Below are 13,784 nucleotides of genomic sequence, written 5' to 3'. Positions count from 1 at the left end.
GGTTATAGGCCTTGAACTCCAGGTCTGGGTGCTGTCCCTAAACTCCTTTGCTCAAGGCTAGTGCTGTACCACTTTGATCCACAGCTCTACTTCCAGTTTTTGAGTGGTTATTGGAGTCTCACAGGGGACTTTATTGCCTAGTCTAGCTTTGAACAGTGGTTCTCAGATCTCAGCCTCCTGAGTGGTTAGGATTATAGGCAAGAGCTCTACCAGTGCCTGGCGCGCACGCACGCGCGCGCGCGCGCGCGCGTGTGTGTGTGTGTGTGTGTGTGTGTGTGTGTGTGTGTGTGTGTGTGTGTGTGTGTGTGTGCGCGCGCGTGTGCGCGTGTGTGTGTGTCCAAATGTGCTAGTGCAGGTGCTTGAACTCAGGGTCTGGCTGCTGTCCCTGAGTTTTTTTATTCAAGGCTCTACTACTTGAGCCACAGCTCCATTTCTGGCTTTTTGATGGTTAATTGGAAATAAGAGTTTGATGACCTTTCATTGCCAGGGCTAGCTTCAGTGATCCTCAGAGTAGTTAGGATTATGGGCATGAGCCATTGCAGTCCAGCCACTTTCACTGTCTTTTAATAATACTTGCATCACTGAAGCATATGAAAAAGGATTTGTCCTAGTGTGTGTGTGATCCAACAGATTGTTATCACTGTTGACTGGTGATTTCATTGTTCCATTATACAGATTTGAATTGAAATAACTTGAATATAATCAATCCTAGCATACTGTTACATTTATATTGGATGGATAATAATAGTTTTAATTCATTGCTCTGGAACTATAAAGTAGTTACAGAAATACGTAATACATAGTAAAATGCTCCTTTGGGGGGGGTTAGGACTGAAGGTTTTTGGGGGGTTTGGGGTTTTTTTTTTTCCCCAGTCCTGGGCTTGAACTCTGGGCCTGGGTTCTGTCCCTTAGCTCTTCAGCTCCAGGCCTACCACTTGAGCCACAGTGCCACTTCCGACATTTTCTGCTTTATGTGGTGCCCAGGAGACGAACCCAGGGCCTCATGCATGCAAGGCAAGCACTTGACCACTGAGCCAACTTCCCAGCCTCTAGAGCTTTGAGTTTTCTAGGCAGGCACTCCACTTCAGCTACCTAGAACTTTTTGCTTATTTATATGGAATAGGCTTTTTGATTTACACCAGAGCCGGTCTGGACTGTGTTCCTCCTGGTCATACTTCCCATGGTAGATAGGATAACTGGCCTGTGCCACCATATATGTAGATTTTTATTTGGTGAGAATGGGGTCTTGTGAACTTTTTTCCCAGGCTGGCTCTGAACTGGGATCTTCTTAATCTCTACTGTTCAAGTAGTTAGTATCACAGGTATGAGGCACCATACTGAGCCAAAATGCTCTTTTTCAGTCATGCTTTTTTGGAGTTAAGATAATGGAGCCTTGATAGGAACTATAGGTCAGTGTAGAGCTCTTGCCTAATGTGGGAGGCCCTGTGTTCCATCCCTAGCATGGAAGGCAGAAAGAGGAAGGAAAATACATGAAGCCTGAAGTACTTTTTTTTTTTTTTTTTTTTTGGTTCCGGTCATGGGGCTTGAACTCTGGGCCTGGGCGCTGTCCCTCAGCTCTTCAACTCAAGGCTAGCGCCCTACCACTTGAGCCATAGCGCCACTTCTGGCTTTTTTTTCTTTTTGCTTATGTGGTGCTGAGGAATCGAACCCAGGGCCTCATGCATGCAAGGCAAGCACTCTACCACTGAGCCACCTTCCCAGCCCAAGCCTGAAGTACTTAATACTTGATTTGTTCCAAATCAGGCCCTACACATTCTGACTTAGTATTTCAAAATTGATTTGAGAAACCTAAATTTTCAACCTGCCCTTTTACCTCTAGAGATGTGGGATAACTTTAAACCTTCAGCTAGTTAGCGATGTTTTGTGTTTTTAGAAAAAAGGTCTATGTAGCCTAGGCTTGCCTAAAACCTATGATGATCCTGTCTCAACCTCCAGAACCCTGGAATGCTACCAGGTATGCTACCATACCCAGCTCTAGGTAGAGAATTTTGGATAGTTGACATTGTTTATCAAGTTTAACTAGTTTTGATGAATTTGTTCTATTCAAATAAGATACATACATACATACACTTGTGTGCAGTATGAATGTGTGTAATATACTTTTTTTTTTCTTTTTAGTTCTAGGGGTAGAACCCAGGGCCATGCTCATTTTTAGAATTTTGTGCTTTTTTTTTTTTTAAGTTTCTCTTATTTTAGTTGCTTAAATTTGAAGCTGGGCTGGTGAGCTCACACCAATAATTCCAGCTATAGGAGAAGCTATAGATAGGAAGATAGAGGTCCAACACCAGGCTTAAATAAAAACCGTTCCTATTGGAATTAATACAAAAAAAGGAGCTTGGGAACACAGCTTAAGTGTAGAGAGCCTGCTAAGCGATACAGAGACTCTAAGTTCAAATCCCAGTACCCTGAAAAAAGAAAGAAAAGGATGTTTACATCTGAATAAAATAATCTTGTGGGTATAAAAATGAAGTCATTGGAGCTGGGCACTGGTAGCTCATGCCTGAGGCTGAGATCTGAGAATCATGGTTCAAAGCCAGCCCGGGTAGGAAAGTCCATGAGACTTTTTTTTGGTCATGGGCTTGAGCATTGTCCCTCATCTCTTCATCTCAAGGCAAGAGCTCTACCACTTGAGCCACAGCGCCAATTCCAGTTTTCTGGTGGTTTATTGGAAATAAGAGTCTCACGGACTTTGCTGTCCAGGCTGGCTTTGAACCGTGATCCTCAGATCTCAGCCTCCTGCGTAGCTAGGATTACAGGCATGAGCCACTGGCATCTGGCCCATGAGATTCTTATCTCCAATAAACCACCAGAAAACCAGAAGTGGTGCTGTTGCTCAAGTGATAGAGCATTAACCTTGAGCTAAAGAGTTGAGGGACAGCACCCAGGCCCAGAGTTCAAGCCCCATAACTGATTTAAAAAAAAAAAAAAGAAGTCATCGGGCTGGGAATATGGCTTAGTGGTAGAAAGAATGCTTGCCTAGCATGCATGAAACCCTGGGTTCAATCCCTCAGTACCACATAAACAGAAAAAGCTGGAAGTGGCACTGTGGAGCATGAAAAGGCTCAGAGACAGCACCCGGGCCCTGAATCCAAGGACCAGGACCGGCAATAAATAAATAAAATAATAATAATAATAATAATAATAAAGTGTGAAGTCATCCAACTTGTATGGCTGATGGTTGTTTCCAAAATGGCCTCTCTTGCTTTTCACTTCTGACTAGTGAAACAGCAGCAAGTAAATTAATACAAGTATTTAAAGGCATTTTAAACTAAATTTATTCCTTGTTGCTCAAATTTACAATTATTAGCTATTGTAATTATATATATATATATAGGGGTGTGTGTGTGTTGCTAGCCTTGAGCAAAAGAAGCTCAGGGACAATGCCCAGGCCCTGAATTCAAAATCCAGGACTGACCAAAAAAAAAATCTTACTTTATGATAGCTACAGTTACTTCTTACTAAATATAAGAAAGTAAATTTTATTTTCACTGTGTTGTAAAAATAGATGCTTTTTGGCTGGGAGTTGTGGTCCATTAGTACAGCAGTTGTCAAACATGCAGTGAGGTTCTGGGTTCCATTCTGTAGCATAAACATGCAAACATAGACATGCAGATGCTGTAAACATGTGTGTTTTTTTAAGACTTGAATTTGTTTTCTGCTTCTTAGTTTGTTAATAGTAGTATATTACTGTTTTAAAACTTAAAAACTTATTTTTTTAAAATGTGAAGTTTAGCCAGGTGCTGGTGGGTCACACCTATAATCCTAGCTACTCAGGCTAAGAAATCTGAGAATTGTAGTTTGAAGCCAGTCTGGGCAGGAAAGTCCATGAGACTCTTATCTCTAACCATCAAAAAACCAGAAGTGGAGATGTGGCTCAAGTTAGAATGCTAGCATTGAGCAAAAAAGTCAGGGTCAGTGCCTAGGACTTTAGTTCAAGCTCCAAGACTGGCACCAATAATGAAAAGTACTTAAATGAAAAGTACTTCAGAGATATAGTATCCAGGGCTGGGAAGGTGGCTCAGTGGTAGAGTGCTTGCCTTGCATGCATGAGGCCCTGGGTGCAATTCCTCAGCACCACATAAAGAAAAAAGCCAGAAGTGGCGCTGTGGCTCAAGTGGTAGAGCACTAGCCTAAAGCTGAAGAGCTGAGGGACAGCACCCAGGCCCCACAACTGACAAAGGAAGGAAGGAAGGAAGGAAGGAAGGAAGGAAGGAAGGAAGGAAGGGAGGGAGGGAGGGAGGGAGGGAGGGAGGGAGGGAGGGAAGGAAGGAAGGAAGGAAGGAACCCACCCAAAAGTTGTACTTAAAAGAAACACTTTTTTTTCATATTTGTGGGATTTCTGTTCTCCCCCCTCCCCCTCAGGAGTGCCATTTTGCTTATTTTAATGGTATTTAAACATTCTAAAATGTATTCCTATATAGCATCAGACCAAGAAGGGTTCCATGAGATCAGCATATAGAAGTGTGCTACTAAAATTTTATTAGCTTGCCGGGCGCTGGTGGCTCACGCCTGTAATCCTAGCTACTCAGGAGGCTGAGATCTGAGAATCGCGGTTCAAAGGCAGCCCGGGCAGGAGAGACTGTGAGACTCCTATCTCCAATAAACCACCAGAAAACCGGAAGTGGCGCTGTAGCTCAAGTGGTAGAGCGCTCGCCTTGAGCTGAAGAGCTGAGGGACAACGCCCAGGCCCAGAGTTCAAGCCCCACGACTGACCAAAAAATAAAAATAAATAAAAAATAAATTAAAAAATAAAATTTTATTAGCTGAATAGATGTTCTTGGAACATCTATTGCCCAGTAGGTCAGTATAATTTAGTCGTTATAATTAATTGCTACTGTAAAGTATAACACCTTTTAGAATAAGGTAGATCCTACATACCATAAAGGAAATACAATTGTCTTGCTTTTATTTACCTCTAAACACAAAGAAGAAAAACATTAGAATTTTCTGGGAGGTTTTGTAACAAAGTTACTAGTTTGAGAAGGAAGCCTTACTGATTATACATAGCTTTTCATCTAGTTCTTGTTGTCACTAGTGTTGGGTTGCTTTCATTAACCAAAATATGAGATTGCTAGGAATGGAGCAGCAAATATCACTTGATTTAAATATTTTGACATAATCTTATTTTTCTTTATAGGGAACTGACTCTCTTTTGGAGTAAACTGCAAAGAAGAATTGATGCTTCTTTAGATACGTTTTTGGAACGCTGTCGTCAGTTTGGTGTCATAGCTAAAACACAGCAGCATTTGTTTTGCTTGATTAGAGTTATACAAACTGAAGTGAGTAATTTATGCTTTCTGTGTTGATTGTGCAAGACAGAAGACAAGTGAGGTGCTAAATTGTTAGGCAGTTCCTCTTAGATGAGGAAAAATTTGGAGTTTAATAAAATATGGAAGTGGCCTTATCTAGCTGTTTCTTGCAGAAAGTTTTATTTTTGTTTTACTTTCATCTTTGGTACTGTACTCTCCCTTCCCAATGTAACTTTCCATATTCTTGATAATTTATTTGAAATATATTTAGTCTTATCCATTGAAGATAGGAAGGAGAGAAGTGGGAGAAAAATCACCAAAAACATATTTTTGTTCAAATAAGTTAGATGGTAATTTGTTCCGTGTGTGTGTGTGTGTGTGTGTGTGTGCGCGCGCGCGCGCGCGTGTGTGTGTGTGTATGTGTGCGTGTGTATGCTGGGTCTTGAACTCAAAGCCTGGGCACTGTCATTTAGCTTTTTCACTTAAGACTAGCACTCCACCACTTAAGCTAAAAGCTCCATTTCTGGTTATTTGGAGAAAAGAGTTGCCTGCCCAGGCTGTCTTTAAACCATACTTCTCAGCTTTCACCTGCTGAGTAGCTCCAGTGCCTGGCTCCTTTTTTCTTATTCCTTTTTTTTAATAATGTGTATGTGTTATTATTGGGACTTGAACCTGTGGCTTAGGTGTGGTCCCTTCGCTTTTTCACTTAAGGCTAGTACCCTAACACTTGAACTGCATTTCCATTTCTTTTTCTTTTTTTGATGGTGCTAGTGTTTGAATTCAGGGCTTGCTGGGCTGGTGCTCTACGGCTGAGACATGCCTTCAGCATATTTTTCACTCAATACTTATAGAATAAGGTTTTGCTTCTTACTCAGACATATACCTGTACTATGATTTGCCTAATTTATGTATTTTGTAGTCTTGGGATAACATATACCACCATATCTAGTGTTTGTCTTCCCTCCATGGAGATGGAATCTTGAGGATTTTTTTGCCTTTGCTTGCCTGGAATCTTGACCCTCCCAGTCTCAACTTCCCATGTAGTTTAGAATAACATGTGCATACCACAAGCCCAGCTATGGGTTGAAAATTTTTCTGTTTCAGCTGTGAACTGCAGTTCTCGCAGTCTCATCCTCCCAAGTAGCTGGATGTGGCTCACTGGTGCCAGTCTGATCATTTGTTTTTGTTTGTTTTTTTGTACTAGTACTGGGATTTGAATTCAGGGTTTTGTATTCTCACTTGGCTTAGCTTTTCATTCATAGTTGGTGCTCTACTACTTGAGTCATACCTCCAGTTCCAACTTTTTTATTTTATCAATCATGGGGCTTGAACTCTGCGCTGTCCCTCAGCTCTTCAGCTCAAGGCAAGCACTCTACCACAGCACCACTTCAGTTTTCTGATGGTTAATTGGAGATGAGAGTCTCATTTTCCTTGCCCCTGCTAGCTTTGAACCATTATCCTCAGATCTGTCTCCTTAGTAGCTAGAATTATAGGCATGAGCCATTGGCACCTGGCTAAGTTCCAACTTTTTGTTAGAGATAAGAGCCCCTCAGATTTGTCTTCCTTGGCTAACTCAGAACCTTCATCCTCAGACTGGAGCTTCCTAAATAGCTTCCAGCACTTGGCTTGATTAGTGTGTGAGTGTGGGTATATGCATGTGTGCGCCTGTGTATGCATGTGCAAGTACTGGGGCTTGAACTAAGGAAATAGGCCCAGTTGCTTTATTGGCTCCCTATGTCAGAAACCTAAGTTCCTTTTATCAGCGCTTCTCTTCTATTCCATATTCTACCACCTAACTATTCCAATCTTAGATAAATATTTCTATTCCATATAGCAAGAAGGAACCTGTGTGGGTAAAACTACACTATGATACCCTTTTTTACTCTCTGCACACATACATGTGGCCACAAAGCTCTAAGAGAAGCTAGGAGATATGTTCTTTATTATAGATGACTATAATTAATGAGGAAACAGGTGTTCTGACTGGGCACACTCCTGTAATCTCATCATTTGGGAGGCAGTGGTAAGAGTGTAAATTCAGTTCAACTAGAGCTAAATAGTGAGACCCTCTCTCTAAAACACTAATTCTAAGAAGATACAGTTTAGTGGTAGAACAGCTGCCTAGCATGCATAAATCCCTAAGTTTGATCTTTAGGATGGATGGATGGATGGATGGATGGATGGATGGATGGATGGATGGATGGATGGATGGATGGATGGATGGATGGAAGGATAGACAGACAGATAGATAGATAGATGCAGTGTTGTTGTTTAAATTATATTTAATCCAGTCTTTCATGATTAGAGAAGTAGGATCTAAATGTAACTTACAAGAAGAAAAGTTTAATAATTCTATTTGCTTATGCTTTTTTTTTTTTTTTTTTTTTTTGGTCTTGGTTGAAGTTGAGACAGAATCTTAACTATGTGAGTTTGAGGCTAAAATACCTTATTGATGGGCATTAATATAATCTCTGTATATACAAAAATTGCTTTTTTTTCCCCCTCACAGGCACAAGATGCTGGCCTTGGCGTATCAATTTTACTATGTGTCAGAGCTCTTCAGCTCAGATCAAATGAAGATGAGGAAATGAAAGCATCAGTTTGTAAAACAATTTCCTGTCTTTTACCGGAAGATTTAGAAGTTAGAAGAGCCTGTCAACTTACAGAATTCTTAATTGAACCCAGTTTGGATGGCTTTAATATGTTGGAAGAACTGTATTTGCAACCAGATCAAAAATTTGATGAAGAAAATGCACCAGTTCCAAATTCTCTCCGGTGTGAACTCTTACTAGCTTTAAAAGCCCACTGGCCTTTTGACCCTGAATTTTGGGACTGGAAAACTTTAAAACGACATTGCCATCAACTTCTAGGTCAAGAAGCCTCAGATTCTGATGATGATTTAAGTGGATTTGAAATGTCTATTAATGACACAGATGTTTTGGAGTCATTTTTCAGTGACTATGATGAAGGTAAAGAAGACAAACAATATAGAAGAAGAGATCTGACAGATCAACATAAGGAGAAAAGAGACAAAAAACCCATTGGTTCTTCAGAAAGATACCAGAGGTGGCTTCAATATAAGTTTTTCTGTTTATTGTGTAAACGGGAATGTATAGAAGCCAGAATTCTTCATCATTCTAAAATGCATATGGAAGATGGAATTTACACCTGTCCAGTTTGCATTAGAAAGTTTAAGAGAAAAGAAATATTTGTTCCTCATGTGATGGAACATGTTAAAATGCCACCAAGCAGAAGGGACCGCTCTAGAAAGAAATTACTGTTGAAAGGTTCTCAAAAGAGTATTTGTCCCAAGAGCCCCTCTTCAACCTTGGAACAAAACCAGTCACTGAGTGAAGAAGCCAAAGGAGAGTCTCATGAATATGTCACATTCAGCAAATTAGAAGATTGCCACCTGCAAGACCGAGATTTGTACCCCTGTCCTGGTACAGACTGTTCCCGTGTGTTTAAACAATTTAAGTACTTAAGTGTGCATCTCAAAGCTGAACACCAAAATAATGATGAAAATGCCAAGCATTACTTGGATATGAAAAATAGAAGAGAGAAGTGTACTTACTGTCGGCGACATTTCATGTCTGCTTTTCATCTGCGAGAACATGAACAAGTGCATTGTGGTCCCCAACCTTATATGTGTGTGTCTATAGATTGCTATGCTAGGTTTGGATCAGTGAATGAACTACTTAATCATAAACAAAAACATGATGATCTTCGTTATAAATGTGAGTTAAACGGCTGTAATATTGTTTTCAGTGATTTGGGACAGCTCTACCACCATGAAGCACAACATTTTAGGGATGCTTCCTACACATGTAACTTTCTTGGCTGTAAAAAGTTCTATTATTCCAAAATTGAATACCAGAAGCACCTCTCGATGCATAATGTTGAAAATTCAGGTGGAGACATGAAGAAATCAGTGAAACTTGAGCCTGCAATAGATGAAAAGCAAGATTGTGTTGATCAGCCCCACCTACTTGACCAAATCAATAAATCACATTTACCTGAAGATCTTTTCTGTGCAGGACCAGCTGGTTCACAAGTAGATGCTACAGAAAACCTGAAAGAAAACAGTGACAGTAATTCTAGTGACCAGTTAAGTCATAGCTCTTCGGCTTCTATGAATGAAGAGTTGATTGACTCATTGGATCACTCTGAAACCATGCAAGATATATTACTATCTCATGAGAAAGTTTTTGTGTCTTCTAGTTTAAAAGAAAAATGTTCAAATATGGCAGTTTGTTTTGATGGAACAAAATTTACCTGTGGTTTTGATGGCTGTGGCTCCACATACAAAAATGCAAGAGGAATGCAGAAACATCTACGGAAGGTGCATCCATATCATTTCAAACCCAAAAAGATAAAGACAAAAGACTTCTTTCCCTGTTTGAGTAATCAAACAACTGACAAGTTTGATACAGAACCTAAGCCCTGCTCAGATACAAACAGTGACTCCCCAGATGAAGGTCTTGATCAGAATGTTCATACTAAATGTAAACGAGAACATCAGGGTTATTCTTCAGAGGCCTCTATTTGTGCTTCTAAAAGGCCATGTACTGAGGATACCATGTTGGAACTTCTGTTACGCTTGAAACATTTAAGCTTGAAAAATTCAATAGCACATGGATCTTTCTCAGGGTCATTGCAGGGGTACGCATCCAGTGGTGCTAAGTCTCTTCAATCGGTTTCGTCTACTATCTCAGACCTTAATTTTCAAAATCAAGAAGAAAATATGCCAAGTCAGTACCTTGCACAGTTGGCAGCTAAGCCTTTTTTCTGTGAGCTTCAAGGATGCAAATACGAATTTGTAACTAGAGAAGCTTTGTTAATGCATTACCTTAAGAAGCATAATTATTCAAAAGAAAAAGTCCTCCAATTAACCATGTTTCAGCATCGGTATTCCCCATTCCGATGTCATATTTGCCAAAGGTCATTTACACGAAAAACGCACCTTAGGATCCATTATAAAAATAAACATCAAATTGGCAGTGACAGGGCAACTCACAAACTGTTAGACAGTGAAAAATGTGATCATGAAGGGCCGTGCTCAGTAGACATATTGAAAGATGATTGTTCTGCAGAACTTGGAGGTGATCCCAGCAGTAATTCTGAGAAGGCACAGTGTCATTCTAAAAATGAATGCAGTTCAGAAACAGATTTGGAGTCATCTTGTGAAGAAACAGAAAGCAAAACATCTGATATTTCATCACCAATAGGCAGTCATAGAGAAGGAGAAGGAAGAGAGGGACGAGGTAGCAGGCGAACTGTTGCTAAAGGAAATCTGTGCTATATTTTAAATAAATACCATAAACCATTCCATTGCATCCATAAAACTTGCAACTCCTCATTCACCAATCTAAAAGGCTTGATTCGCCATTATAGAACTGTACATCAATATAACAAAGAACAGTTATGTTTAGAGAAGGACAAAGCAAGAACCAAAAGGGAACTTGTAAAATGTAAAAAGATATTTGCTTGCAAATATAAAGAATGTAATAAACGCTTCCTGTGTTCCAAAGCTCTTGCTAAACACTGTACTGACTCTCATAACCTAGATCATATTGAAGAGCCTAAAATACTTTCTGAAGCTGAGTCTACAGCAAGGTTTTCATGTAACCAGCCTCAGTGCCCTGCTGTTTTTTATACCTTCAGCAAGTTGAAACACCACCTGATGGAGCAGCATAATATTGAAGGAGAAATACATTCAGATTATGAAATCCATTGTGATCTTAATGGCTGTGGCCAGATCTTTACCCATCGCAGTAATTACTCACAACATGTTTATTACCGGCATAAGGACTATTACGATGATCTATTCAGAAGCCAGAAAGTAGCAAATGAAAGGCTACTAAGGAGTGAAAAGGTATATCAAACAGCTCACACTCAGATGCATGAACATCAGACTACAAGGAGGTCACTTAATGCTAAAACTAAAAAATGTGGCTTAATCAAGGAAAAGAAAGCTCCAATTACTTTCAAAACAAGAGCAGAAGCCCTCCATATGTGTGTAGAGCACTCTCAGCACACGCAGTACCCTTGCATGGTTCAGGGATGCTTATCTGTGGTGAAATTGGAGAGCAGCATAGTGAGGCATTACAAACGTACCCATCAGATGAGTAGTAACTATTTAGAGCAACAGATGGAAAACCTTGTTGTTTGTGTTAAGTATGGTACAAAAATTAAGGAGGAGCCTCTTTCTGAAGCAGAGCCCTGTATAAAGAAAGAAGAAAATACAAACTGTGAATTGGAGCACACAAAGCATGGCCATTCCCCTGGTAGCAGTAATGCAGCTCTCCAGAACACTGATTCTTGCCATCCAAGTGAAAGGGATGGAGGTCAGAAAGAGTGTACAGAAAATAATCCAGTATTTGATGCAGACAAACTGCTCTACAGAGGAACTTTAAAATGTAATCATAGTTCAGAAACCACTTCTTTGGAACAATGTAATATAGTTCAGCCTCTTCCCTGTAAAATAGAAAATTCCATACCTAATCCCAGTGGGACTGAAAGTGGGACTTACTTCACAAGTTTCCAGCTACCTTTGCCAAGGATCAAAGAAGAACCTGGGCAGCACAGTTCGATTCAAGAAAACACTGTAAAAAATTTGGCCCATGTCCCAAAAGAGAATTTTAGGAAGCCTTCACAATCTAGGTCATTTGATTTGAAGACTTACAAACCTATGGGATTTGAATCTTCATTTCTGAAATTTATTCAGGAAAGTGAAGAAAAAGAAGATGATTCTGATGATTGGGAGACTTCAGAGCACTTAACATTGAGTGATTCTTCACAGCCCAGTAATGACTTAGTAGCGAGTATTGTGGCAAATGACCCTGAAGTTGACATACCTCATTCTTCCAGTGACTCTGCAATTCATGAGAACCTGACTGCAATCCCACCTTTAATAGTAGCTGAAACAGCAACAGTTCCTTCCTTAGAAAACCTGAGGGTTGTATTGGACAAAGCATTAACAGACTGTGGAGAGCTTGCCTTAAAACAGCTTCATTATCTTCGGCCAGTGGTTGTCCTTGAAAGATCTAAGTTTTCTGCACCAATTTTAGACTTGTTTCCAACAAAAAAGACAGATGAGCTTTGTGTAGGGAGTTCCTAAATAACAGTTTTGCTTTAGAAACAGACTTGCTCCAACACTGGGGACAATTGCCAACATGAACAAAGGCTGAGAACCAGCCACACTTGTTTAGGTAGAATAGGCTGTGTATTTACATGAATGTATAATATCTATGTCAGCAGTATTGGCTGAGTCCATTAGCTCTCCAGTTGGTTTATTGATTGGGGTTTTTTTTTGTTTGTTTATTAAAAAGAAAATGGAACTGTATTCTTGTTTGGTGCTAATTAATACATCAAAATATACTGGGGCTTCCTTTTTCAAATAAGTGTGCATGATTGTATATGAAACAGATACTAAGGTCCCAGGGTGGGAGGGTTAGGGAAAGGGATAAAGAGTTCTTACTTGACTTGAATGTGCACCTGGGGGTGCTTTGTGTAATATACTGTACACTACAGCATCTTATATTTTTTGAGTTGAGTTTCAATAAATGACAATTTTTCACCCATTTTATGTTTAATCAAAAGGAGTTTTCATACTACATGTAAACTGGAATTGCATGTGTATTTTCTGGAGTGTGTTCATGCTTTACTCCAGTAATTTTTATGTTAACAAACCATTCAGATCAAAGGTCTTGAAATTTTGTGTGTGGGGGGGGTGGATTCTAAAACTGAATTTTTAGCCCTAGTGTTCAAGAGAGCTCCTAGAGAGAAGGTAGTACAGAAGTTGGCCTGTTAGACAGGAAGAGGATATGCCAAACAACATGAAGGGCAGAGCAGACTCAGGCATGTTTTCAGGAAACTACAAATGATTTGATAGGCTGGCAGTAACAGGGATGAGCCTATTACACAGAGAAACAGGAGCCCATGAGCATATGAAAACTAATGAATTTGGGCTTAAGTCTATAAGCAATTGAGAACCTTTGGTTGTTAAGTATACTAACACACTCAACTTAGATGACTCGAAATGTCTAGTATGAATTGTCTAGAATAAATCTAAAAATGAAATAGGGAATAAGACTGTTGAAGTAATTGAGGCATTCTTGGTAAGGAGGTGCTGAGTTTTGGCAGAAGGGAGTGAGATGAAACCCAGATATCTAAGGAGATGAGCTGGGCGTTGGTAGCTTATGCCTGTAATCCTAGCTAGTCAAGAGGCTGAGTTCTGAGGATCACTGTTCAAAGCCCAGGCAGGAAAGGCCATGAAACTCTTTATCTCCAATAAACCAGAAATAGCACTGTAGCTCAAGTGGTAGAGTGCTCACATTGAGCTTGGGGAGCTGAGGGACAAAGCTCAGACCCAGAGTTAAAATCCCATGCCCCCCCCCATGTACCCTCCAGCCCCGCCCCCCCCCAAAAAAAAGACAGGAAAGAGGAGTAGGTATTTGGGAAGTTCGAAAGCTAAGGTGAGGTTGGTCTTTGTGTTATGTTTCAGGGATATCT

General features: G+C 40.1%; 1 protein-coding gene across 2 annotated transcripts in view; it reads left to right on the top strand.

Moving 5' to 3' along the window:
- Positions 1-12,853, top strand: part of LOC138803476 (zinc finger protein Rlf-like) — a 67,043-nt gene extending 54,190 nt beyond the window's left edge. For both annotated transcript variants that reach the window (XM_069987556.1, XM_069987557.1), the window contains 2 exons: positions 5,159-5,300; positions 7,780-12,853. In XM_069987556.1, the coding sequence (XP_069843657.1) occupies positions 5,159-5,300; positions 7,780-12,390 (4,753 nt within the window). In that variant the 3' untranslated portion in view covers positions 12,391-12,853. The remainder of the gene's footprint in view (positions 1-5,158; positions 5,301-7,779) is intronic.
- Positions 12,854-13,784: the final 931 nt, after the last annotated feature.

This window comes from Dipodomys merriami, unplaced genomic scaffold (assembly GCF_024711535.1).
Source record: "Dipodomys merriami isolate MVZ:Mamm:240054 unplaced genomic scaffold, mDipMer1.0.p SCAF_34, whole genome shotgun sequence".
In the NCBI taxonomy this organism is placed as follows: Eukaryota; Metazoa; Chordata; class Mammalia; order Rodentia; family Heteromyidae; genus Dipodomys; species Dipodomys merriami.
This window is presented reverse-complemented; position numbering and strand designations above follow the sequence as displayed.